Here is a 27,464-nt window from a genome sequence, read left to right as displayed (position 1 = left end):
GATAGAGTAGCATGGAGAGCGGCATCAAACCAGTCTCAGGACTGAAGACCACAACAACACAGGTAAACTTTTTCTTTTGTATGTCTGCGTTACTATGTCAGAGTTGAAACCATTTTGTTGTGCCGTCTATTGTAAGTATCAAGTCCTTTCTGAATGGCAGCTTGTTCAATAGTAGATTTTGTATTTTGTTGATCACAGCTAGAAATTATGCTTGCTTGTGTGCCTTTGGGTGGCATGAATTGGCATGTATCATGTTGTCAGTTGTTCTGTGCTTTCTGTAAATTTCAAAATTGTGTAACATATTGTTGTTAGTGATTGTGAGGTGCAGGGAATTATTTGATTTGTTTCTCTCTGTTTACATGGTGAAGTGGGTTTTAGGATGTAGTTTATTTAGTACCTGATTGATATGTTGGATGTCATGTTCATCTCCATCTGTAAGGGCAAGCGTGTCACCCATGTATCTAAAATAATAGATAATTTTCTTTGTTAGGGATTTGTGGCTGAAAAAAAATTCTGACATATTGTAAAAAATATTGCCAAGCTGCTGTCAGTACCGCAAATCTTGGTTTCACCTTCCAATTGGGAGTTTCTATTGTTATTGAATTAATAATTTTGTGTTGTAACTAAATTGCAGAGATCTATCATTTCTTGGATGCCTGTAATTCAAATTTATCCACTGGTATATTTGTACACAGATTGGTTATTCAGTTTGATTGCAATTACCAATCTGTATACAGGTATACCATTCCAGGAGGTAAATACAGTCATACAGAATTACCTGTCGTTATATAGAAAAATGCCAGTCGGAGGAAACAGTGTTAAAATATTACTTCTATGTTGAAAATCCTTACACGCTCCATAAGTCCGGTTGCCTCATCAATCTCTGCCAATGTTGTAACTGAGATTATTACCCCTTGTAAGGCTCCACTCTGACTACGAAACTGCTGTGGATAATCCTTTCCGAAAGGGATGCAGCACTCGGTGATTTGCCTCATGAATGATTGCTCAACTTGTGTTAGTCTCATCCGTAAGGCCACAGATCTTTGCTTTCACTTTTTGGTTGCAGTAGAACTCCTCTATCCCCTCCCCAGGCTTCGTAGTAATACTGTTCTTTTTTTTCATTTTTTTTCTTGCTGGAATACGGGCTAATTTTCTTGGACTGATAGCTTGCTAATAGACCTTTCTGAATTCAGCAAAATTTTTGCATGTGCCATAGTTGCTTCTGATGTGCGAGCTTTGCCAGTAAGCTGAAGTCAGGTCACATTAATGAGTTATTTGTCGTCCCATTGTGTGTATTTTTGCATGTTCCATTATGAAGCCTGTTTATGAGTGTAATTCTTTGTTATCCACACACAGTTGTTCTACTTTCTGCAACAAGTGCTGTTCTGTCTGCTGTGTTGAAACCTTCTCTGTTAATAGCCTTCTTCCATAATTTGCTAGTCAAATTCAGGGTGATAATAATAAAAACAACAAAAAGGTGTGCAAAGGTGACTTATACAGTGCTGCTCTCTCATATTTGAGCTGTGCTGAAACCAGACTGCCATCATGCTGTTTCCTTGGTGCGATTGTTACACTGCCTCTGTATGAATTGTCACAACTTCACAACCACAGTGTGGCATTCATTGGGGTACTAACACAGGCAAAGAGGCTCTGGAGGTATTAGCCTCTGGAGCTGAGTGTAGAGGCAATCACAGAGTTGGATAAGTATGTCTAGGACCTGTATTGTGGTGAGTTGATGGTACCCAGAGTTGGAGTGGTGACTTATTGCCTAGACCTCAAGTACAGAGGAGGACTGAGTTGCATCTGCTTCATTGCTGTCAGGAGCCCACCTAAAAAGAACCTTGCTGTTGCAAGTTTACATTGCATTGGCAACTTTTGGTGTCCACTATAAGATACGAAGCCTGGTGTCAGCAACTACTATAAAGCAGGTGGCTGAGCTGTGGAAATTCATTATGGAGCATGCCACTTATCCTTAAAGCCAGGGCTGGGAAATATGGCTGCTACTGTTAGTTTATTAGTGAAAGAACACACTTCAAAATTGTCAGGTCAGAAGCTGATCAACAGTATCAAAAATATCTTCCTCTTGTCTATGCTAATGCACATTGTAATGTCCTCACATATCACTTCCCTATGTGGCTGCCTAAGACAAAGTAGCAGGTCTGGTTACTGGTATAAGCAGATTAAGCCAGTGTAAGAACCAGAGTGATGGTAGCTCATTTCTTATGTTGTAGGGCTGAGTTGCACACCTCACTTATATGCTTTACTCGCTAAAAATGGAAAAGGTTTTACAAAACATAAAGTTCTCAAACAAACGTGTATTGAGCAAGTTAGCGAAATATTAAATGAATGGTGCAATCTTGAAGGATTAACAATGGTAGCCAACTGAAAGAATGTGTGATTAGATAACAAATGATTTATTTTATATCTTCGTCAACACAATAATGAATAACACAAAGAAATTTGTTGAAATGAATGGATAAATTGATAAAACATTGTCTGTGGTGTTAAGTTTGTATATTTGCAGAACATGTGCTTCCAGACTCCAATATGTATTTATTTATCAAAAAGGTGTACAGATACATAGTCATGAAGCACCACAAATTTGTAAAAATCCTGTAGCTAAGTCATGAAAATGTAGGTCAACATACTTTGAATATACGTGAATATGTTACTCTATTACATGCCAGAAACAAGTGTGAAAAACTGCTAAATTATTAACAGTCCTGAGGTGTTCAGGTCCAACACCCACAAGTATAAACTGGTGCACCCATTTCATTACCCAAAAACAATCACTTTAACTTTTATACCAACTGATCTCTTACCTCCATGCATGACTAACAGATACAGACCAAGAGCATGCTGATAGACGGTCTTACAATACCACCCCCCCACCCCTCCCCCCCCACCCCCCCACCCCCCACCCCCCACCCCCCGCCCCCTCCAAGTCAAACTACAATATAACTGCTGAGTTTTATAAAATTGGCTGCAATTCAAATTTTTCATGTTGTACACATACACTGAAGTGCCAAAGAAACTGATATAGGCATGCCTATTCAAATATAGAGACATGTAAACAGGCAGAATTTGGCTCTGCGGTCAGCAGCATCTATGTAAGACAGTTGTTAGATCGGTTACTGGTGCTACAATGTCAGGTTATCAAGATTTAAGTGAGTTTGAATGTGGTGTTATAGTCGGCGCATGAACGATGGGACACAGCACCTCAGAGGTAGCAACATAGTGGGGATTTTCCCATATGACCATTTCACGTGTATACCGTGAATATCAGGAACACAGTAAAATATAAAAACTCCGACATCGCTGTGGCCGGAAAAAGATCCTGCAAGAATGGGACCAATGACGACTGAAGAAAATCGATCAATGTGACAGAAGTGCAATCCTTCCACTCGTTGCTGCAGATTTCAGTGCTGTACCATCAACAAGTGTCAGTGTGTGAACCATTCAACAGAACATCATCGATATGGGCTTTTGGAGCCAAATGCCCACTCGTGTATCCTTGATGACTGCATGACACAACACTTTTCGCCTCGCTTGGGCCCATCAACACCGACTGTTGATGATTAGAAACATGTTGCCTGGGCAGATTAGTCTTGGTTCAAATTGTATCAAGCGACGGATATGAATCCATGGACCCTGCATGTCAGCAGGGGACTGCTCAAGCTGGTGGAGGCTCAGTAATGGTGTGGGGCATGTGCAGTTGGAGTGACCCCTGATTCGTCTAGATACAACTCTGACAGGTGACACATACATAAGCATCCTGTCTGATCACTTGCATCCATTCATGTCCAGTGTGCATTCTGACAGAGTTGGACAATTCCAGCAGGACAATGCGACACCCCACATGCCCACAATTGGTACAGAGTGGCTCCAGGAGTACTCTTCTGAGTTTAAACACTTTCACTGGCCCCCAGACTCCCTAGACATTAACATTATCAAGCTTATCTGGGATGCCTTGCAACATGCTGTTCAGAAGAAATCTCCACCTGCTCATACCCTTACGGATTTATGAACAGCCATGCAGGATTTTTGGTGTCGGTTCACTCCCGCACTACTTCAGTCATTAGCAGAGTCTGTGACACATCGTGTTGCGGTACTTCCGTGTGCTCGTAGGGGCCCTACATGATATTAGGTAGGTGTACCAGCTTCTTTGGCTCTTCAGTGTACACTCAATATGTCGAGATGAGCACCTCTCTTCCCTCGCCATTTGCTGAGTTCACAGTTCTTTCTAAGTCTATTGGTTCATTAATGTCTATAAAATCACAAGTTATGTCACATGTGTGTGTCACATAAAACAAAACAAAAATTGATTAAATAATTAACTAGGAATTAATATGGGCTGCTTATGTGAAGTGTCTCTATGCACTCCTTCCACTCATGTTCGAACGATAAGAATCTTTATTGATGGCCAAATATATAAATCACCAATTAACCAATAAATAAATCTTAAATCCCAACATAAGATATGTTGGGAGTAAGGGTTGGACAGGTGTACATGATACTATGTTCATGAAATGTGTGGATGTGGTGGGCTCACCTTTCTTGCAAATTCATGTGATCATGATTATTTAAATTATAGTGTATCATCGATTGTGTTTGTGTATCTGATACTAAATGCTCAGGGATGATAACTCAGGGCTGGTGGCCTAGAGATAAACATGTACGTACGTGGAAGCTGGGAGGTCGCAGGATCAAATCCCAGTCGCATTTCAGATTTTTCAATCTGTGTTGTAACCTAGCCTTTACATTTCATTGATGTGAGGAGTCACCTAAAATGACATATTATTTGGATCCACATTAAACTATAGGTCCCCTTTCCACAGTTGAATAACTGAGGGGAGTTAGGGACACGCAAGTCGCCGAAGTAGTGTCCAATTGAAATACTTGTACTTGGCCATTGAGCTGTGCAGAACTGTTACTAGTGATGATAACTGACTCCTTACCAATTGCCTGACACCTCATTTGTAAATGTAGCTCAGTGGATCTGTATGTTATTAATTTTGATATGGATTACAGCCAATACTCATTTATACGTACAATTACAACTGGTAATTTTGATCGTGTATCTATTGGCAAAGTGGTGGTGAATTTGTTCCATTGTCACTTCTGTTATTTCATTATCAGCCATTTTTCATACTCTGCTGCAGTATCTTCCATTATGCCTTTGCAACCACACTGTAGAAGTCTCTGCTGGTCGCCCTCTCCGATTCTGCATGGTGGCCAAGTAGCTACCAGGAGCAGGTTACTGTTGGTGGGTGATGGTTACACCTTGGCATTTACTCTCTCAGCTGCAGAGAGCCTTGCAATAGACTTGTTAGACTATGTACTATTGTGACTTTTAAATACTCTCGGCCAGTGTCAAATGCTTTTGCAAGTTGCCTTAACATTCTGATACTGCTTGTGCGTTAGGTGTGTCTAATACATGAACCAGTTGTCTAGGTGGCTTCAAATATAAAATTCAAAAGGACTGATGTTGGGACAAAGTTCATACCATGAAATTAGTACTTCCCTATCTATAATCATAGAATTCATCCATTGTGTCTCCTACAATGTGAATGAAATGTACATAAACTACTTGCTTTCTCTTATTTTCTTCCAGGGGCTAGTACTATAGAAAGTTTGGGTGAATAAAGTTCTTAGAGCCAGCAGTTGTAATACTTGCTGGGAGAATATGTGGCTCTACAAGACAAGATACCTACTATTCCAACCTGTGCATTAATCATGGCAACATCAAATGTCATCATGTTGACGAAAGTTCATAGGTGCAATTTAAACACCCCCTTTTTCATATAGGAAGTTTCGAGAAGAGATATATACCAAAAACTTTATGGTTCAGTTTTCAAACCTACATTTTCATGAAGAGTAACCCTCTCTCTCTCTCTCTCTCTCTCTCTCTCTCTCTCTCTCTCTCTCTCTCTCTCTCTCCAACACACTCTTTCTCCTTCTAGTGTGTTTCTTTTTTTCTCTGAGCTGGACTTATTAAAATTTAACTTGATCACTATGCACAGTCACCTCCACCCCCACCCCCTCTTCTTCTGCACTGTGGTATTCACCAACCACAGGCTGATGAAAAGTGTGGAAGACAGCAAAAATTGGTGCATCATGTATAACATCTGCATCAAAATGATATGGTTTCCTCATGAAATCTTTCATTTTCCTCTTAGTTTTCTTTCTGTTTTTTTAGCAAATAAACTCAAAGCATGAAGGAAAGTTGGATCTTTTTATAGTTCTACCTCAATCATAACTGATTTTGAATATTAATCTGTGTCTGCTTACCGTATAGTCAGATGTATAGCAAACTGTATCGTCCTTAACACTGTCTAAGAGAATTTTCCACTTACATTTGTATACTTTCTTATACAATTTTTACAGGAACAGAAAATGGAAAAGTCCAATAAAGCAGTTTTTTTATTACTTTTCAAACCTTGTTTCTTTACAGGTTTCTTCAGCACAGGAGACAGTGCATCACCCGGAAATTATGGGCTAAAAGACCAAGTTGCAGCATTAAAGTGGATCCAGCAGAATATTGAATACTTTGGTGGTGACAGTAACAGTGTTACGATATTTGGTCAAGGTGCTGGTGGTGCAAGCGTCCACTACCACATGCTATCATCACTGAGTAAAGGTACATAATTACATACGTACATATATACATTGCAGTATCACAATAATCAATACACGGAATTGTGACAGATTTAATAAATCTAAATAGAGGTAAGAAAAAATACCTTCCACTTCAGTTCTCAAAAGAGCAGTTTCTTGTGAGTGAAAGGAGTGATGGAGTAGTGTTGTTTCAGAAACAATAGCAATGTTCAGTATCTGAGTTTATTTCTTGGTTATCGGCATCATCTCTGTGCCATTGCTCTCATTATAAACTGATGAAAGCTTCTTTTACTAGTGCTAAAACATTGTGTTCGTTTAGTTTGTAATTACAGCAGTCATTGTCAATATGCAGTACATGCGAAATTTTGGCACAGAAAAGTGAACAATGTTGCCTTGAATGTAGTGAACAAATAAATATTTCAGTGGCTTTACTCTGTTGCATTCAGTTTGCGAGGAAGTAAAAATGTTTGACTTGTAAGTCTGTTCTATCCTCCAAGCATTGTTACAAACGCACTGAGAATCTTAGATTTGTGATCCACTTCCAGTGATAAAACCCAGTCTTTCACCCATCTTACTGAAAGTTTTAATGCATGAATATTTTCTTTAATGGCTATAAGATAATATTTGTATTTGAGGTACCCATGTACTGAAAGTTAGACAGCACCAAGAGAAATAGTTTTGTTTATTTGTCTTTGATTTTCTGGGATGTTAGTTTGGGTTTTTGTCCAACATTATGATGAAAGATACAGTTTCGCATCCTGGGCGCTTGTGTGTATCAAACGAAATTTTCCCGTTGATGTCCTTATTGTTTGAGAACTGATTTTGTTAACATCAGCTCTTGATGATCCTGGTTGTTCCATGTATAGCATCACCAGTAACTGTTAAGTCTCCAATTACATACACACACAAAATAATTTCTGCCAGTTCAAATTCTGATGCAGAATCCATCCTACCTTACTTGTAACATTTTCAATTGCATTGTGTGGAGCTTTTCTGGTGGAGAAAATAGTTTCTCATGTCAGTACACACAAATACATTTCATACAGCATGATAAGAATTTTTCCCCCAGAAAGGTTGATATAAAGACACTAATGTTACATTTAACAATATTATGAAAAGGAAACTTGCTACTCATCATGTAGCGGAGATGCTGAGTCGGAGATAGGCACAGCAAAAAGTCTGTCACAAATTCACATCTCTCTCTCTCTCTCACTCTCTCACTCTCTCACTCATCAGATGTGATGTGTCTAGCTTATCCTCTTCTCTGGGTAATCAGGTACGTCAATCTCCCAAAAGCTTCTTCTCCAAAAACTGTTACTGGTTATAGGAACTTAAAAGACTACACTTTTGAAATGATTAGGTACTCGTAGAAAACTTTCCGTTCAGTCATGGTATATTTTCACTTCAACAGGAAACCACTTTACCATTTCTTGTATAAACATTTAAACTCTGTTAAGCTAGCTGAGTCATCAAACATTAGACTCTAGTAATATACATTTATATCATGGTTGGTTTAATAACCACCACAAATTATTAACATGTCTCGCCTCTAGGGAGTCCCATACATGAAGTAAGTAAAAGTCTCTATTCATCCATGCTTCATCTGTCTCTTTAACAATTATCACAGTACTATAAACCACAGAATATTATATAAACACTCCTTGTCCTTTTAATACAGCTTCTAAGGCACGACCGGCAAACACTTGTCGGTGCCATTCGTCTGATACAGCTCCTGTCCTCCCATGACAAACATCAATCCTGCACACACAGATGTGTTGCACAGTAAATAGGCTCTCTCACACTTACCTTTAAAAAATTGCGTGTTCGAGGTAGCAGAATATCGAGTGGTTCCAGAACATACGTGGAAATTTTCGAATCGCTACAAATCCCCCTCCTTAGATCGAACATGAGATATTTTATACATAATCAGTATGTACATTAATATCATACCGAATGACAATCCACATTTTAAAAGTAATCATTTACTGCATAAGTTTATATACACAATTTTTTCATAAATCCTTGTACCCAATAGAGCAGGCTTCCGATTTTTGTCTTTCGGCTGATTCTTTACTCTACTTCGTTTGTTAGAACAGAAGCCTCTACTTAAGATATCATTCCGCAGTGTCTTATGAATGGTGAGGACTCTCTCTTCAGCTCCAATCGTTAATTCCAGGTGTCTTGGAAACTTAAATATTTCATCCTTTATTCTAATTTTTTGTACTGTTTTTTTCTCAGTACTGACTAGTATCATTATTTATTGCCGTCTGCAATCTGGAGGAACTCTGGGAAAAATGATAGAATCCAAATTTACCAGTATAATTTCTACCAAATGTGTGACTTCTGTCATGATACTGCCCTTTTCCTTTTAGGAACAGTACCTATACCTTACATATTGGTTGACCATATGAGTGCACTTCCTCCTTCCGTTTTGGTAGGTGTGCCCATTTTAACTCCTATTCTGCTATGGTACAGGTCAATCCCCTTCTTGGTGCCCCTGTCCGTACAGTATAGGTCAGCCTTTCTTAGTTCTGCCTTTTATATCCAATAAATACTGGGTGCACCCTCCTTATCCTTCTTGAGTAGGCCTCATGGTTCATTGCCCTACATCTTTATGTACACTATAATTAAATATTCTCTGGAAAAATTAAAAATCTACTTCACTCTCACTTTTTAATACTTCATTACATACTTACATACCCTAGAGTCCTCCTTTACTCATCAACTTCTACGCTCTCAGCATACACCATGCCTACATATTTTAAACTATAAGAGTCCTACTATCCTACCAGTCATCAGAATACTTGTTAGGCTAACCTTCTTTGATGCTTTCCTCTCTGGCTTATGTCCTCCTTTCTTACTCACGCATCCTTCTTGTGCATACTTGATGTGGAATCATTCTAGTCTTATATACTTACGCAATTATCATTGTTCTTCTACACTTACACACACATGTGATATAGAATCATCATTGTCCATATATCTATGTATATATCTCTATTTTGTAAATATGCGATGTAGAACCATTACAGTAAACAGCAATGTGTGCAAATTTCCCTAAAGTGTTCCTAAATAACCATGTGTGCGATGTAGAACTGCCACAGTAAACAACAATGTGTGCATCCTTTCCTGATGTACACATTCCTTTCCCCCTACAAAGCTTGACGATTCTCCCCTTTTTGATGTGTAATTTCATTGTTTGTGTACTCATATTTCTTTGTGTGTATGTATGAGTGTTTTTGTGTTGTCAGATTCTTCGGCCTACTTATATGAAATAAGGTTTAGGTTATTGGAAACCGCAGAAATTAGGAAGAACTTCTGCGATAGAAGTAGTTGAGTATGGAAAGAGGGAAAGATAGATAGGTACTCAAATGAGAAGTAAGAAAGGAAGAAGGAGAAATGGTTGCTAATATCGAAGAGGTGAAAGAAGATAGCCTCAAAGACAAGTAACCCTTCCCGGCCCCCTTTCCCAGAATCATCCCTACCTAGCTGGTACTAGAATGAGGAGCCGGAGGAGGTATGGTGTTAATCGTCTCCTACAGAATGGACATTCTCACCTTCACCCTTGAGGTCCCCAAAGAAAATCTTAGCAATCCCTATGGAATGGCAAATGGTGAAGAATAAGTCACACTTGTTCGCGAGGGTCGTTTGAAAGGTATGAAGTGTGTTTAGTGTTAGTCATGCTTGTTCCTACACTTACCACCCCTTTGAAAATGGATACAAACCCTCCCATCTACATTACATCTCATAAAAGGTAAAAAATATTCTGTATTAAGTATCAAATTATGTGTCACATTATTGTTATTTAACTATTCACACAATATTGTATCTCGTGTTAACTTAATATCAGTTTCAGTTTATCAGAATGAATATGCTCCAAAAATTATAAATTTTATCTTTTACTTGAACACTTTACCTTCATTATGAAACTAGTAATCTCGTGAATTCTGAAATTATTTTAAAAGTTATGTGCTAGCTATGGTTCTCCCTATCTACCCAGAAACATCTGGCAAATAAGGGTTTACCAGACAGCTTTCAAGAAATTCATTGTTACAGTACTTATAATGACATATCGATAGAGCATACTCCATTAATGACATTGATTCCATTTAGACCTCTACACACCGGTTTGCAAGGCAAACTGGAGAAGAGATTACCTTCAAACAATAGCTTAGGAAAAAATAAGACCTAACTACTTGGATGGTGGGAGAGACTGGCTGGCTCGGCAAAAATAAGATTTAACTATAGGTGGATGGCGGGGGAGACTGGCTGGCTAGGCAACTTTAGTCTATCTTACCTCAGAGGTAATGTGCGCCCCCATTCCCATCTCCTGTCACCACCTAGCAATTCAAAATAAGTTGGGATAACATGGGACGAGTCATGAAGATAGGCACGTGCACCCCTGGAATAACAGAAGACGACACTATAAAATTTCCTAGTGGGCGCAACTCTCTACTCTCTAACACTGAAGACAACTTAATCCAAATACTTAGCGGACACAATCCTCTAACAACCGAGGACGACTCAGGCGCATACCGAGAGCAGTTTTGGTTGATGTAATCACAGTTCCTCACTGCTATGTTTCTCTATTAAACTGTATTTGGGGGGGATAATAGGATAGTGTAAGAAGTAGGGGGAATTGAGTGCAGGAAAATTTTATGACAGAAGAAACACCAAAAACAAATAGGGATCCGATGGCCGTCACTGTGCTCATTAACACAGAATGTTAACGTCCCCGGGAGACAGATGTGACTCCGCCCGGATCCCATGGATCTGACATTAACTTCACTTGTTGTTGTTGTTCTACACCTACATCTACATTTATACTCCGCAAGCCACCCAACGGTGTGTGGCGGAGGGCACTTTATGTGCCACTGTCATTACCTCCCTTTCCTGTTCCAGTCGCGTATGGTTCGCGGGAAGAACGACTGTCTGAAAGCCTCCGTGCGCGCTCTAATCTCTCTAATTTTACATTCGTGATCTCCTCGGGAGGTATAAGTAGGGGGAAGCAATATATTCGGTACCTCATCCAGAAACGCACCCTCTTGAAACCTGGCGAGCAATCTACACAGCGATGCAGAGCGCCTCTCTTGCAGAGTCTGCCACTTGAGTTTGCTAAACATCTCCGTAACGCTATCACGATTACCAAATAACCCTGTGATGAAACGCGCCGCTCTTCTTTGGATCTTCTCTATCTCCTCTGTCAAACCAATCTGGCACGGATCCCACACTGATGAGCAATACTCAAGCATAGATCAAACGAGTGTTTTGTAAGCCACCTCCCTTGTTGATGGACCACACTTTCTAAGCACTCTCCCAATGAATCTCAACCTGGTACCCGCCTTACCAACAATTAATTTTATATGATCATTCCACTTCAAATCGTTCCGCACGCATACTCCCAGATATTTAACTGCTACCAGTGTTTGTTCCGCTATCATATAATCATACAATAAAGGATCCTTCTTTCTATGTATTCGCAATACATTACATTTGTCTATGTTAAGGGACAGTTGCCACTCCCTGCACTCCCTGTTGTTGTTGTTGTTGTTGTTGTTGTGGTCTTCGGTCCTGAGACTGGTTTGATGCAGCACTCCATGCTACTCTATCCTGTGCAAGCTTCATCATCTCCCAGTACTTACTGCAACCTACATCCTTCTGAATCTGCTTAATGTATTCATCTCTTGGTCTCCCTCTACGATTTTTACCCTCCATGCTGCCCTCCAATGCTAAATTTGTGATCCCTTGACGCCTCAGAACATGTCCTACCAACCGATCCCTTCTTCTAGACAAGTTACGCCACAAACTCCTCTTCTCCCCAATACTGTTCAATACCTCCTCATTAGTTATGTGATCTACCCATCTAATCTTCAGCATTCTTCTGTAGCACCACATTTCGAAAGCTTCTATTCTCCTCTTGTCCAAACTATTTATCGCCCATGTTTCACTTCCATACATGGCTACACTCCATACAAATACTTTCAGAAACGACTTCCTGACACTCCATACAAATACTTTCAGAAACGACTTCCTGACACTTAAATCTTCAGAAACTCTTTCCTTGCCATTGCCAGTCGACATTTTATATCCTCTCTACTTCGACCATCATCAGTTATTTTGCTCCCCAAATAGCAAAACTCCTTTACTACTTTAAGTGTCACATTTCCTAATCTAATTCCCTCAGCATCACCTGACTTAATTTGACTACATTCCATTATCCTCATTTTGCTTTTGTTGATGTTCATCTTATATCCTCCTTTCAAGACACTATCCATTCCGTTCAACTGCTCTTCCAAGTCCTTTGCTGTCTCTGACAGAATTACAATGTCATCGGCAAACCTCAATGTTTTTATTTATTCTCCATGGATTTTAATACCTATTCCGAATTTTTCTTTTGTTTCCTTTACTGCTTGCTCAATATACAGATTGAATAACATCGAGAAGAGGCTACAACCCTGTCTCACTCCCTTCCCAACCGCTGCTTCCCTTTCATGCCCCTCGACTCTTATAACTGCCAACTGGTTTCTGTACAAATTGTAAATAGCCTTTCGCTCCCTGTATTTTACCCCCGCCACCTTCAGAATTTGGAAGAGAGTATTCCAGTCAACATTGTCAAAAGCTTTCTCTAAGTCTACAAATGCTAGAAATGTAGGTTTGCCTTTCCTTAACCTTTCTTCTAAGATAAGTTGTAGGGTCAGTATTGCCTCACGTGTTCCAATATTTTGATGTAATCCAAACTGATCTTCCCCAATTACTTGAAACAGTTCTCTTATCTTGTTATGCCTGGCTGCTATGGCGACTCAGAATATCTTCTTCCCATTTCCATCTTAGAATTCCCCTATTCTTAGAGTCCTGTCACTTAGGTCGCCACATTCTAATGTTTTGACGACACGAGGAGCAGTGCAAAACTGGATTGCATTCACAATTCACACCTATCTCTCATCAGTTGACGTACATAATGGGTCTAGCTGATCCTCTTCTCTGGATAATCAGCTATGTCGATCTCCCAGAAACTTCTTCTCCAAAGACTATCACTGGTTGTAGGAATTTAAAAGACTCCACTTTTGAAATAATTGGGTACTTGTAGAAAACTTTCAGTTCAATCATGGTATATTTTCACGTCAACAGGAGACCACTTTACCATTTCTTGTATAAACGTTTAAACTCTGTTAAGCCAACTGAGTCATCAAATGTTAGACTCTATTAATATACATTTATATCATGGTTGGTTTAATAACCACCACAAATTATTAACATGTCTCGCCTCTAGTTAGTCCCATACATGAAATAAGTAAAAGTCTCTATTCAATCCATGATTCATCTGTCTCTCTAACATTTATCACAATACCATAAACCATGGAATATTATAAAAACACTACTTGTCCTTTTAATAGAGCTTCCAAGGCGCAACCGGCAAACACTTGTTGGTGCCGCTCGTCTGACGCAGCTCCTGTCCTTCCATGACAAATGTCAATCCTGCACATACAGTCCTGTGTTGTACAGTAAATAGGGGCTCTCACACTTATCTTTAAAACATCGCATGTTTGAGGTGGCAGAAGGTTGAGTGGTTCCACAATTTACGTGGAAATTCTCGAATCACTACAGAGTGTGCGTGCGTGCGCACACGGTATGGAGGTCTATTTTTGGCAAAGTTCTTACTGGCCAGAAGCTTTATTTGTGACAGTCTTTTTGTTGTGCCTATCTGCGACTTAGCATCTCCACTATATGGCAAGTAGCAAGTTCCTTTTCATAATATTGTTACATTCTATCGTGGATGTTCCAATTTGATTTAATGTAACATTTAAATTTTTTCTTAACAGTAAACAAAACTATGAACAAATGTAATTGCCATAGTGTTTCTGGATGCTTATTATTCTATAACAGATATCCGTGAGCCTTCTAGAAGCTTTTCTGCCAAAACCCATCTTCTTGTTTGATGTCCTCTAATAGCATGTACAGTGCCTGTCCCAGGTTGCAAGTTGTCCCTTCCACCACCCATAAGAAAACATAGAGAAGTATCAGCTCTTAAATACCACACTGGATACCTATAAATATGTACATATGTATATTCGTATGAATGAATGACTCACAGTTATAATAGCAGTACAGAATATGTCATTAGTCCATCCTGAACTTTCCATTGTTTAACTAATAGTTTTAGAAGCAGGTACAACACTTTGAATGGAACTTTACCATTAATTAATTTATTCTTGTGCATTCACAGTGTAACATTTGGCCTCATGTAAACTTCTGATGGCTTGTGTGTTAGAAATTCTAAAAAGAACTCATTTTCAGTATTAGTCATGTACTGAAAGGTGTGGCGATAGAAGTTTGTTAGAGTTGATTTTTCTACGCACACTGTAGCACGAGGTCTAATCAGGAAATGTGCATCCTCTGATAATCCTACCATCGTAAATTTATTTTGTATAAGCTGGGTGTTAGTGACAACTTTACATTTAGTTGCTTTGTTTGTAGTTAGTGCTGTCAAGTATTAGAACATCTTTATTAGTCAGTTTAGTATATTCCCTTGTATATTTATTTGTTTACAGTTGCGTAACTTGTAGTCCTTTTTTTTACTACTACAAGGTCTCTTTCATGCTGCTATTTCTCAGAGTGGCACTGCTTTATGTCCATGGGCTTCATCTCGGGAACCCACACTGTATGCCAATAAACTGGGGTCCTTGGTTGGCTGCTCTTGGACGTCAGCTGCTGAACTTGTGCAGTGTCTTAGAAAAAAAGAAGGGAGAATTATTATTGAAGCCGATAGACAGTTTCTGGTAAGGACACACATTATTTTAGATCTTTGCAATAAACAGTGAGTGGTATTTGGGTTTATTAGAGCAAACTATGAGTGTTAATTATAGGGAGCCTTGTTGTTCTGAATGAAGCAGCATGTGTATACATGCAGAAGTCATTTCAAGTCTTAGAACTTTGGGCTATATATTCTCTGATATTTTCATGAGGACATTGACTCTGTATTATTGTCACAATATAGTTTGTTGTGCTTGTATCATGTCAGCACATTGATATATACTTGCACTGGTTACTTTAATCTGTAAACTTTCAGGTGCTGTCAAAACTTGTTAATACTACAGAGTATCCGTAAATAATTAGCACTGTGTAATGCCCATATCAAATATTGTACCAGCTGTTGGTACGCATGCAACAGGATGCACTACCTAATATGTTCCAAAACACAGTGCATAAAAATGGGATTCTTCCGCACTCGTGCCTTGGATTCTATTCATAGTTCAAGGTTAAAGTGTTTTGGATAACTCTTGGACTAGGAACCACTTGTATAGTCAACAGAATGATCATCTTAGTGTCACTGTGCTACAGTACAGGGTCAAAGTATGAACATTACACACTTCCTGCTGCTTAAGGAAATGAAGCAAATAGGTTAGTTTTTTTCGCATGTGATGTGGTCTATGAAGGGCCTTAAGGGGCCTTTGGAGGCATTGTTAGTTCATGGATGTTTTCTTAGGACCCCCCCCCCCCCCCAGCCAATAAAAAACAAAAAAATATCATTTTTTTCATACCAAAACCAAGCTGTGGAATCGAAAATGGCTATGTACAGCAAATAGATGAAATTTTTATTGATATCTTTACTGTTTCCAAGATACAGAGATTCAAAGTTACTTTACACATACATGCAAAATAAGCATGTAAAATCTGGTGTGAGGCAAAATCTAAATAATAAAAAACTGCAGCAAATAGCTCAGATTTGAACATTATATTATCTAGGCATTTATCGAGAAATGCCATCTTCCCGTTTTCAAAAATCTCTATCTGTTATTGAGAAACACCCCAAAAACATGGTTGTTGGGTACAAAAACTGATCCCCAGATTACAGGACAGCTATGTACAGGAAATGGCTGTAATTTCTGTAATATATTCCTAAGATCATGATCTTGAACAACCTTGAACATTTCTTGATAGCTTTATCCGTTTTCTAGATACAGTAGTTCAAAGTTACCGTACCTGCTCATGTAAAAACACACACACACACAAAATCTGATGTGAGGAGAAAATATAGTCTATAAAGTGACATAATATGGAGGGACATGCTACGAAGTGTCTCATTTATCATCAGAAGGGTTTTGGGAATCCCATGTATTACTGAGGCACATGCAAAATTTTTGTGGACTTGAAATTCATTCTGAGGTGTAAAATTAGTTTTGAGTTATTTCAATTTCATGTAATAAGCTATCAAAAGTTTACTGAACCATAAAGTTCTTTTCATATGGGTGACATGCCCTGTTGTGGCAGGGCAGAGAAGGAAACCAGCAGAAAAACACTGCTATCGGAGACCAAAAAAGGCATATAAGCTCCTGACATGTTCTGTAGGGCGGACATCCACATCCAAGCTTTAACATTTTTTCAAAGAAAATTCTGCACTGGCTGTATGAATGATTTTTATTAAATGTGTGACCAGTTTCGCACCACTTATTGGTGCATCCTCAGGCAATCTGTACAAAAAATAATATAATAAGAGCGCATATGAACTATTTGATCCCCCCAATTTTTAGGTGTAAATTAAACTTTTAAATAGCCAGTTTCTTGAATGAAACAGGAAAATACTCACATACATTTTCTATAAAAGACCCTTGTGCCTCATATCGGCCTGGGCATTAAGTGAGGAGCGAGGGGATTTCTTCAGAACTCTGAAGATTTCAACCTCTTCCAAAACATTGAGAGTGTTGCCCTTACTTTCAAAGTGTAACACCTGCATGTTGTTCCGGATACCGGTGATGCAGAGACCCGTTTCCTGCAAATGCGCACCTATGGCCGATTTTGAACCTGGCTTGCTGATGTGCTCCTTAAATTTTTAACAAAGATTTCTAAATTTTAACTACCACTTTCACCAGATGACCGTATATTGGACGTGAATGGTGGGGAGTGGTTACAGTGCGATGTTCAGTGTTACTATGTTGTAAATAGCATATCTGAGTACTTTCTTGCTTCATTCAAAAAACTGGCTATTTAAAAGTTTAATTTACACCTCAGAAATGGGGGACCAAATAGTTTATATGAGCTCTTATTATATTATTTTTTGCACAGATTGCCTGAGGATGCACTGATAAGTGGTGTGAAACCGGTCACAGATTTAATAAAAATCATTCATATGGCCAGTGCAGAATTTTCTCTGAAAAAATATAAGCTCCTGTTTAAAAGACTCTGAAAACTGGGCTATCAGCTGCCTCATTCTACCTTCTTCAGCAGCTTTAAAAATTTTCCCAAAAAAATTTTGGCACACAAACATATTCATGTTTCTTTGTGCCAATAGAGAAGCAGACATTGACAGTGGAAAAGAGACAGAAAGCTAATAAATACTGGAAGATACTTAAAGCTAGCAGAGTTCATAAAATGACTGTTGAGTAAGAAGCATACATGGAACAGGCAGAGACCTTGGTGATTTTACTGTGGTTCCAGCATGGTATGCAAACTTTTTGAAATGTTTTATTATTGAAATAATCTCCATTACATTGGAATTATCATTTTAAACACATTCTGTACGGTTTTAGATTAACTAAAGCAGTGCAGATTCATTCCAGAATTATCATGTTTCTGGTGACAATAATCCTTATCTTGTATTATTAGAATGATGTAGTGCGTGTTTAATGATTTTCTACGCAGACTGCACATAGAATTCAAGATTATGATGAAAGCTGTAATTTTTTAAAAAATATTTTGAGAAAATATCATGATTGTATTTCAGCTGTTCGTCGGTTGACAGATTTACACAGAAGGACACTGTTGATTTAATTTGATAGAGGTAAATACTGTTTCAATATACAGAGAGATCTATGTGCAGGCAAATGAGTTAGGGCTCCCATAGACAATTAAACAATACCCCAAATTTCATATGTTTGTCAAATTATTTGGCAGTGTGCTGTTCTGTTTGATGTATTTATCAAACAGACTGGATTCAGTGGGTTTGAGAGAAAATATTGACAGCTAATTGACAGATATGTTTGACTTATCAAGCATATTATTGTCAAACAATAGTCTGCCAGACTATTAACTACAACTTTGAGATATCTAGCAACTGGAGCAGATTTCACAGATTTGAAGTTTATATCCTGCACTGCACTTCATACGTTACCACTAGTGTCAAAATACTTCATGCTACGATACACACAGTGTGACAGCTGCTTGAAAATTGAGGTTAAATTTGAAAAACTTGTTACATCTACATGCTTGTTTGACAAACCTGTGGGTGGAAAATTGCAAATTTTATAAAAAGTTTGATCATTGTAAACAGAGAGCCCTGAGCCTTTGCAGAAACATTTTTCAATATTTGAGTGTCTACACCTGACTGTCCTCCTAAAGCTTTTTAATAGAATCTGGTCTGAGGGACTGTACTCTGATTCTTGGAGGGGAAACAATCATGATCATCCTCCTGAAACCCAGAAAGAATCACACAAAGTAGTTCCAGTTACCGTTTGCAGCTGTAAAGAGAAAACGTTGGAACAGGTGATCAGCTGCTACTTTGTGGGTTTTAGAAATTCTCTGACAACTTTTGTGTTTTTTGTGGGTACCAGCTACACCTGACAATCTAATACCCCTGTAGGCAGTGATAAGAGGTTTCTTGCATAGGCATTGCTTGATAGGAGTGTTTGGTGATTTTGCAAAGGCCTGTGATATTACATCAACAGTTTTATGAATAAGGCTTCCAGGGTAGTCTTCCATTTATAATGTGATTCTTCCTTTCAGGAAGATATTTTAGATTGAGTTTGCAGTGCCTTTCCATTATGACAAACCAAGGAGAATGTTCTTCCTCGGGAGAGCATGATAAATGTTACTCTCTCAGCAGTAATTCCCTCCCCTCAGGAACCCTGTGCCATGCGTGAATGATTTTACAATCTTTTGCTTATCATGTTGTCTTAAAGTGACAGCTCAACAAGTGCAACTAACATTAAGACAACTAGAATTGTGTGCTAAAATCGTGTGCTTCCTTTTCCCCACTAGATGTTTTTCCTTTTCCCCCTTGATAAATGTTAAGTGTGGTTTAGTCATGTACATCATCCATACTAAGAACTTCATGCACAAGTTGTCAAATGTATGATTATCTACAACAACATGTTTAGAGACTACATTATCCCATTATCAAGTGCTCAATACTTCTATGATGTTAGGCACTGTCAAGAGCAAAAGCCACACATTTGCATTGTCAAACGTAAAACTCTTCCTAGAACATTTCAGGTCTTACGAGGGTAGAACATGCCAACATGAGATGCTCTAGGAAGAGTTTTAAGTTTGACTATGCTTGTATGCCGCTGGCTTTTACTTTCGACAATGTCTTACAGCATAGAAGCTTTAAGCACATGATAATGGGACAATGTATTCCCAACATGTGTTTTGGTAAATGTACTACACATTTACAAATGGTACATAACATTCCCAGTAACGATTCATGAAACAGTTGTGTGATAGCTTCACAATAAATAAAATATTTTTAATCAATTCATACTGTGACTGGAGGACACAGCTCTTAGTTTTAAGGAATCAGTCAAGTTCTTGGTCTTCATTTTTGAAAAGAAACTCAACTGGTTGCCGCACTTGAAGCATCTCAAAGCAAGACCTTTAAAAGCTCCAAATATCTTAAAGTGCCTTAGTAGTAGATAGTGGAGGGCAGACAGATCCTCCCACATGTTATTTTACAGGGCTTTTGTTCGATCATCGCTGGACTACAATACTCTGTGTATGATTCTGTATGATTACCATATTTAAAGACTTTGGACTTCTTTCACCATGAGAGCCATAGATTGGTGATAGAAGCTGCCAAGACAGGTGCTGTACCCAGCTTTGATGCTGAGAATGGGGAACCACCTCTAACCATGGTGTGACATGCATGTAATGTCTACTCAATCCCTCAGTCTCTGACCTTCAATCTTGTGTGACCATCTGCAGAACAAATACATGTAATTTGCAGAAAAGCAAGAGACCGTTTTTTTTTAGATGAGCAGTGTTATTTAATATCTATTTACACTGATGAGTCCAAGCAAGGCTATACTGTCATTGCTCACCAGTTTCCCTTGGTAATGTCTTTTTCGGATGAGAATCCCAAACAGGTTTACAGTCTTCGATGCAGAGCCTCTGGAACTGGTGAGATACAATCTACAGAATAGTCTTCTTGCCTGCTCTACATGCTCTACAGACCATTCAGCAAATGTACCCAGCAGACAATGTGATCCAAACACACAAAACACACCTCATATACCACATCAAGAGAAAGGAGTATAATTCTGCTGGGTTCTGGACCATTTAGGGACCCTGGGAAATAAGCAAGCTGACACAACAGAAAGGGGTGCATGCAAGGAAGGTATTTTATTACCCCATGCTATTGTCTTGAGTGCTATTACCTCTCTGTTGAGGAGGAGAGTTATGTGTCAGAAGAAGAATCTTTGGCTGCAGGTAAAAATGGAAAACTACTAGGGCTGGTGAAGCCTACATTTTTGCCATGGTAAACAGCATCAGTCACACAGAGGGAAGGAGGGGCTTCAAAGTAACTGGCAAGGGGAGGCTACAACGTTCGGATCACAGATTTATTTCAAACTTTGTACACTGTTAATAGTACATTAGGGCAATGTAATGATCAAGTAGTAAGGCACACTATGTAAGTGATTTGGAGAAAATTACAAGAGAAGTTGTAAACATCATTGACACACCGGTGCTTTGTGACCCGGAGCAAGAGCTGGTGGCGGTCATGCACTTAGCATTCAAGTCCATAATTGGATCACTGGATCGACTCCTGCTAATCGTTTTTTATTTACATTGTTTTCAACATTAGTCATATTATTTCATATGTGGCATGTGATGGGTTACTATCCCGAAATCACACTTCCACTTTATATTTCGATACAGATGTATAGTTAAGTACAGGCATCTACACGTGTATATAGAAGAAACCACATAAACAGACTGCATCCCCTCAAACCTTTTATCCAAAGAACTCAAGATTGGAGACAGTCTTCATTTGAGGATTGATGTTTATATCGATGCCACACAGCATCCCTCCCCCGCAGTACAGAGTACTTGTGATTAGTCCTGGGGAGGGGGAGTGTAGTGTCTGCGTCGTATTCAAGGACATCCTGGAGTCTGGGAACGACAGTGTGGGTGTGCGAGGCGATGGCTGGCTTGAGAGAAAGCCAGTGGGCTGAAGTACCGAAGTGTGAAGAGACGATTCAAATCTCACTGAGTGGAGAGATGAAGGTGTGCGGGAAGGCGGGGTCGCAGTGTTGAGGGAGGCCAAAACACTGTAGTACCTCGACTTCCAGGCCCTTATCTGATAACAGAGGGTTCGAGTCCATCAGAAGGATGAGGACGTGGCCATTATCTACTACCAGTGTGGCAGAACTGAGGCGTGAAACATGATCGTAGGAGTGTCGACCTCAGTGTGGGTGGCATGGGTTGGAAAACCCGTGAACGGAGGGTCACTTGAACTCTCCGGGAAACCAGCAAAAGGAGAGTTGCTAGGGCTGACAATGGTCAAGGACCGTGGACCTGAGTGTCTTGTGCCGTATCATTCAAGGAATCCAAAAGATGGGGGGGGGGGGAGGGAGGGGGCTAGGTTGTAAGTCATGTTGGGAGAGCCTGATGCCAGAGAATCGGAGTCCACAAATGCAGGTTTGACCCGATGCCGTGAAACTGACTGTGGGGTGTGCTTGTGTCCATGATGAGAAAGTTGCACGTTGAATCCCCATGTTGCGGAACATTGAAGGGACTCTGGTAGGGTGACTGTAAAGGTTGGCGTATGGTGTCATTTTGTAACATGACGTGGGAACAGCCTCAAAGAGAAGTGGGCACGTAGGAAACCAGGGAGGTATGGTTAACTGGTGGATAGAGGCATATGTGCTTGAAATGGGTATGCAGGTGGCTAATGAAGTCTGGGAGGGAGGGAGGGAGGGGGGGAAGGGGGAAGGGGAGGGGTATCCTCTAGAGTCGTGGGCTGGACTAGTTCACCTGGCAGGACAGGGTTCTTCGTGAACCACCTTTGATATGGTGCCCTGGATGTCTGATTTCTACATTGATCTCCACCCTAAAAGGTCCCAAGGTATAGCTTCCAACCAAAGGCAGTTATGGCACCTGAGAGTGGTCTTTAAAGTGCGGTGCCACCATTCCACCAAACCGTTGCTCTGGGGGTGGTACAAGGTGGTGTGGATGTTGTGGATACTGCACATGCAACACAGCAAAGCGAACAGGAACGACTCAAATTGCCGGCCTTGATCAGTTATGATTGTGGCTGGGTAGCCGAACCGGGCAATCCAAGAGGAGAGGAAAACTTTGACAACCGTTCCGGCCATAATGTTCGGCAAAGGTATGGCTTCCACCCATCAGGACAAGTGATCAATAGAAGGCAGGATGTATCCAAAACCTTCTGATAGTGGAAGGGGCCAGTGAGATCAATATGGATGTGCCTGAAGCATTCTGGAGGAATGCGAAATTTACCCGGGGGGGGGGGGGGGGGGCTGTATGGCGGCCAACTTTGTTGCGCTGGCAAGGGTACGATTGCGAGCCCACATCTGGCAGTCTGTTTTGGTATCTTTCCAGTTAAAGTGCTTGGTAATGAGCCGGGTAGAGGTACGAATGCCCAGCTGTGTGAGGTTGTGTAAGACATTGAAAACTTGATGCGTAATGGAGCCAGTAACACTGGACGGAAGACCTCAGTCGAAGAATCACACCAGACCTCGGCAGCAATGCTGGGGGATAGTGCTTTGGTGAACATGAGCAAGGTGGTCAGGTTCGCAAAGAGTGCTTGGGTGTTCTTGTCTGTTGCCTGAAGAGTGGCTAGATTAGACAAATCAATGATGTTGGACACTGCATTAATGCGTGAGAAAAAATTGGCAGTAATATTATCTGCCCCCTTGATACAGTGGACATCTGTCATAAACTGAGACACCAAGTAAAAATGGAGGAAGAAACGAGGGGGCGGGTCTTCAGAGAGTTTCAGAAGGCATTCACAAGTGGTTTGTGGTCTGTGAGGATATAGAACAGCATCCTTCAACATCATGGCAGAAATGTTTAACAGCCTCTTAGATGGACTGGAGCTATCTTTCGAAGGCGGAGTATTTCTTCTGTGTGGCAGATAGTTTTTTATAGAATAAGTGCAGTGGTGAGAGGTTGTCGCTGGAGTGTTGTTGAAGGACAGCTCCCAATGCTGTGTCAATAGTGTCTGAGGCAATGAATAGTTCAGCCAAGGGGTCCGGGTGGGTGAGTGTTGCAGCCCAGGCCATTGAAACCTTTATTACCCCGAAGGCTTAGAGCATGTGACTGGTCCAACGGATGGGTCAGAGTTCTGAGGTTTGCTTGCCTGACAGTGCATCTTAGAGAGGATCTTGTATTGAAGCCGATGAGGGGACAGTAGTTGATGGAGCCGAGGAATCAGCGCAGTTTACTCAGACAGTTAAACGTCCACACTCCTCAGAATGCCACCTGCAATGGTGGAACACTCATGCAACAAACTATTCACCGTGAGGACATTTGAGTGGGAAATTGGAAGGCGAGCACACTGTTTGTGTACATAGGGTGGTGCAGCTCTGTGTCCTGAACAACATTTGGAGAAAGTTTTTGGTGTGACAAGAAATTCATTCTTAGGATTGGCTCATTTGTAGACTGTGTAAAAAGTCCAGGGGAAACACAAGGATTGTGATGCAGGGTTTGATGTCTACTGTGCCCTGCGGATGGTGTTTGGGTGCTGGCAAGGCGATCTACACTTCTGTGCTGTATCGCCAAAGGCCTTGTGATACCAGCAGTACGAGTGATCAGGGCATGGTGGAGGCCAAGACTTAGCAAGAGGGGGCAACTTGTTGTCATCAATTGCTTTGGGTAGATATACTGGCATGTATGGGGTGTATAGGGTGTGCACGATCTGGAGAGTGGGGGTGTGAGCACAGGCCGCTAGGCGTCGTGGAGGACAGTGAAGGAGCAGGCGCTGCCCCTATCAGCAAACAGGCAAATCTCTGGTGCAGGTGTATCAACCTGTGGCAGAGCACACGGAGGCTGGTACTGTCACAGGAGAGAGTACAATTGACTGGTGATCCGTAAACGCGATCTGATTGACTTGAAGAAATTTGGTAGCTAGTGTATCTGGAGAGCGGTGGGTAGCTTAGCAGACCACACTACCTGGAGCATTACATCTGACACAGTTTGCTCGTGGGCCAGCAACCGTACGAGGTGCCAGAGTTACGATGGTGTCCAGTCCCCAAGATGTTCTCCATATAAAATTTTTAGGATGAGCTCCAGGGGGAACAGGCGAGGAGCTCAATAATCCATCTTACTGGCGAAGTCATACTTCGGGGCAGTGGCGGAGAGAGGAGCAGGTCACAGATTAGGTTCGAGTGGTCATGAAGGTGTCATGAGGCATAGGAATCTGGAGTTATTGGAAACATGGTGTAGCTTGCAAATGTGCTCTACCAAAGTGAATCATGACACGGGGATATCTTCTGACAGGGGCGGTAACTTTGGCAGGCACACAGTGGGAGGGGACGGAGGAGAATTGTGAACCTCCGAAAACACCAAATAGTCTTTGTGAGCCACAAAATCCCGTTCTGGCCAGGAAATGGTAGCATGGCGGTCTGGTGTGGGAGGCACGGGTGGCCCACGGAGAAAACTAAAGTAACGACGGAGGGGGGGGGGGGGGGTATTGATCCAAAAAAACGTTTGTCACAATTGCCATGTGTGCGATCACTGAGAATATCTGTGCGTCACTGGAGGCCATCATGGCAGGTGTGGTCGGCACTGTGGAACAAATGGGTGGAAGAGGAGCAGGAGCTGGGGTCCCTAAAACTGATATGCCAGCCAGGGGTGTGTCATTGAAATGCCCAACTTCGGAGGCAAAGCGGAAGGCCATCGCGGCAGGCACAGCCGGTGCCGTGGAAACAGCGAGCGGGTTTACGGCAGGAACCGGAACCCTCTGTGCAGGCAGGGGTGATAGAGGGAGGGTGGATTGTGAACGTGCGTGACGTGAATTAAAGTCCGCGACACACAGTGGCGGGAAAGTTTGTTGCGCTATTATGGTCAACCATCTGTGAATAAGTCCTGGGGAATGCCTGTGGTGCACTATTAATGATGATATGCCCTAGGCTAGTATTTGTGGGAGTCAGAACAGGTTCAGAGGATGGCTGATTCGAACATGTTACTTGTTGCAGAATGGCGGCCTTGCACACGGCACCACAATAACGGTTGTGGGAGCATGCTGTAAATGAATGTCCAGCTGCAGAGGCAACTTAAGCTGTGCGTTCGATTACGATCGCAAGAAACGCTGTTCTGAATATCATCTGAGTTAGGTTGCACAAGTGACGAACACAATCCAGTGATACAAATCTTGAGTCCATTGTGCGGGCCTGAGGTGTAGCAAACAGCCGTTGTGATGAGACAAACAGCTCATGTGACATGGGTGTAGTATGTGAATTGTAGTCAGCCAGAGAAAAATCAGTCGCGGGACTTGTGATGAATTCATCCATAGAGTTGGTTTGATCTTCCAAGTCCACGAGGAAAGTGTTATGTGGAAAAATCATGGTGGCGAACAATCACTTGTAGCACAATGAACTAGTGCGGGAGACTCGAAATGTACTCAAAATTCATAATGGGGTTACCACTGTGGGAATATGGAGGGTTACTATCCCAAAATCAAACACTTCCACTTTATATTTCGATACAGATGTATATTTAAGTACAAGCATCTACACATGTATATACAAGAAGTCACATAAACAGACTGCATCTTCTCAAACGTTTTGTCCAAAGAACTCGTGAGGGGGGGGGGGGGGATGAGTGAGTGAGTATTTCCTCGTTTGGGGGTCGATGTTTATATCAATGCCACACATACATACTACATTTGAAATGTGATGTGATGGAAAGACGCATGTATTTGCAAGAACTTTTATTGAATTTCCATTGTTATTTGGCTGTTTACTACATTTTATTACTACAACAGATATTATGCAACTTTTATTTCTAAAGGTAAGTTAAAAACTTTATTAAGTGCCTTCAAACTTGTTTGTATTTGATTGAAAATGAATGAGAAATTGCTTCTCATGAAGATGCTATTAAAATACTTTGTCATTAAGTGCCGATATTCAGCACCAATATTTATGAAAATGTTATATTAAACGTGGTTTGCATCCAAAATTTCAGAAGAAAGAGAAATTTTTGAAAATGTCAATGAGCTTCGTTTTTCCCCAGAAATTCCAAGGATTCCTTGTGCATGTGGGGGAAAATTGTGTTCATTTAATGTAGTAGTTGCCATTTTATTTCATTTTCTGTGTCTATATGAGAAACATCTTCCTATAACTTGCAATGTTGAAAACACTTCTGACAGTTGTTCGTACACTACCCTCATATTCTGCTGTATTGTAACTCATTGTATTATTGAAAAAAGTTATTTATCAGTGTTTAAGTTGTTCACCCAAGTCGCCGAAGTGGCGTCAAATCAAAAGACTTTCACCCGGCGAACTGTCTACCCGACGGGAGGCCCTAGTCACACTACTTCTTCTCTTCTTCTAGTGTTTAAGTTGGACTTTATAAACCAGTGCCTTCTTCTTGAAACCTATGTCTGCATATCAAAGCATTGAGGTGCAAAACAGTTCTCAGCACTTACCCAGTTTCAGGTATAGGGATTTTGGAAATCACGATAGGCATATGTTTTCAGTAAAACTGTGTGTTTTTGAAGGTTTACTTGTCCATAATTATAATATTTATTGTGATAGTGAAAATTAGCAACAAACACACTAATGTTGAAAATTCAGTAAAAGTTCATGCAAATACATATCTTTTCATCATATCACATTTCAAACATAATGTGTATGGAATAATACAACTGGCATTTAAAAGAGAAGAAGGGA

The 27,464-nt window shown here is 40.6% G+C and overlaps 1 protein-coding gene across 2 annotated transcripts in view; it reads left to right on the top strand.

Annotated features, from left to right (window-relative positions):
* LOC124788043 (venom carboxylesterase-6-like) overlaps window positions 1-27,464 on the top strand; it is a 147,887-nt gene that overhangs the window by 77,917 nt on the left and 42,506 nt on the right. For both annotated transcript variants that reach the window (XM_047255102.1, XM_047255103.1), the window contains exons 4-5: window positions 6,455-6,640; window positions 15,205-15,395. In XM_047255102.1, coding sequence (XP_047111058.1) covers window positions 6,455-6,640; window positions 15,205-15,395 — 377 coding nt within the window. The remainder of the gene's footprint in view (window positions 1-6,454; window positions 6,641-15,204; window positions 15,396-27,464) is intronic.

This window comes from Schistocerca piceifrons, chromosome 3 (genome assembly GCF_021461385.2).
Source record: "Schistocerca piceifrons isolate TAMUIC-IGC-003096 chromosome 3, iqSchPice1.1, whole genome shotgun sequence".
NCBI lineage: Eukaryota > Metazoa > Arthropoda > Insecta > Orthoptera > Acrididae > Schistocerca > Schistocerca piceifrons.
Note: the sequence above shows the minus strand (reverse complement) of the source record. Positions and strands in the feature narration are given on the sequence as shown.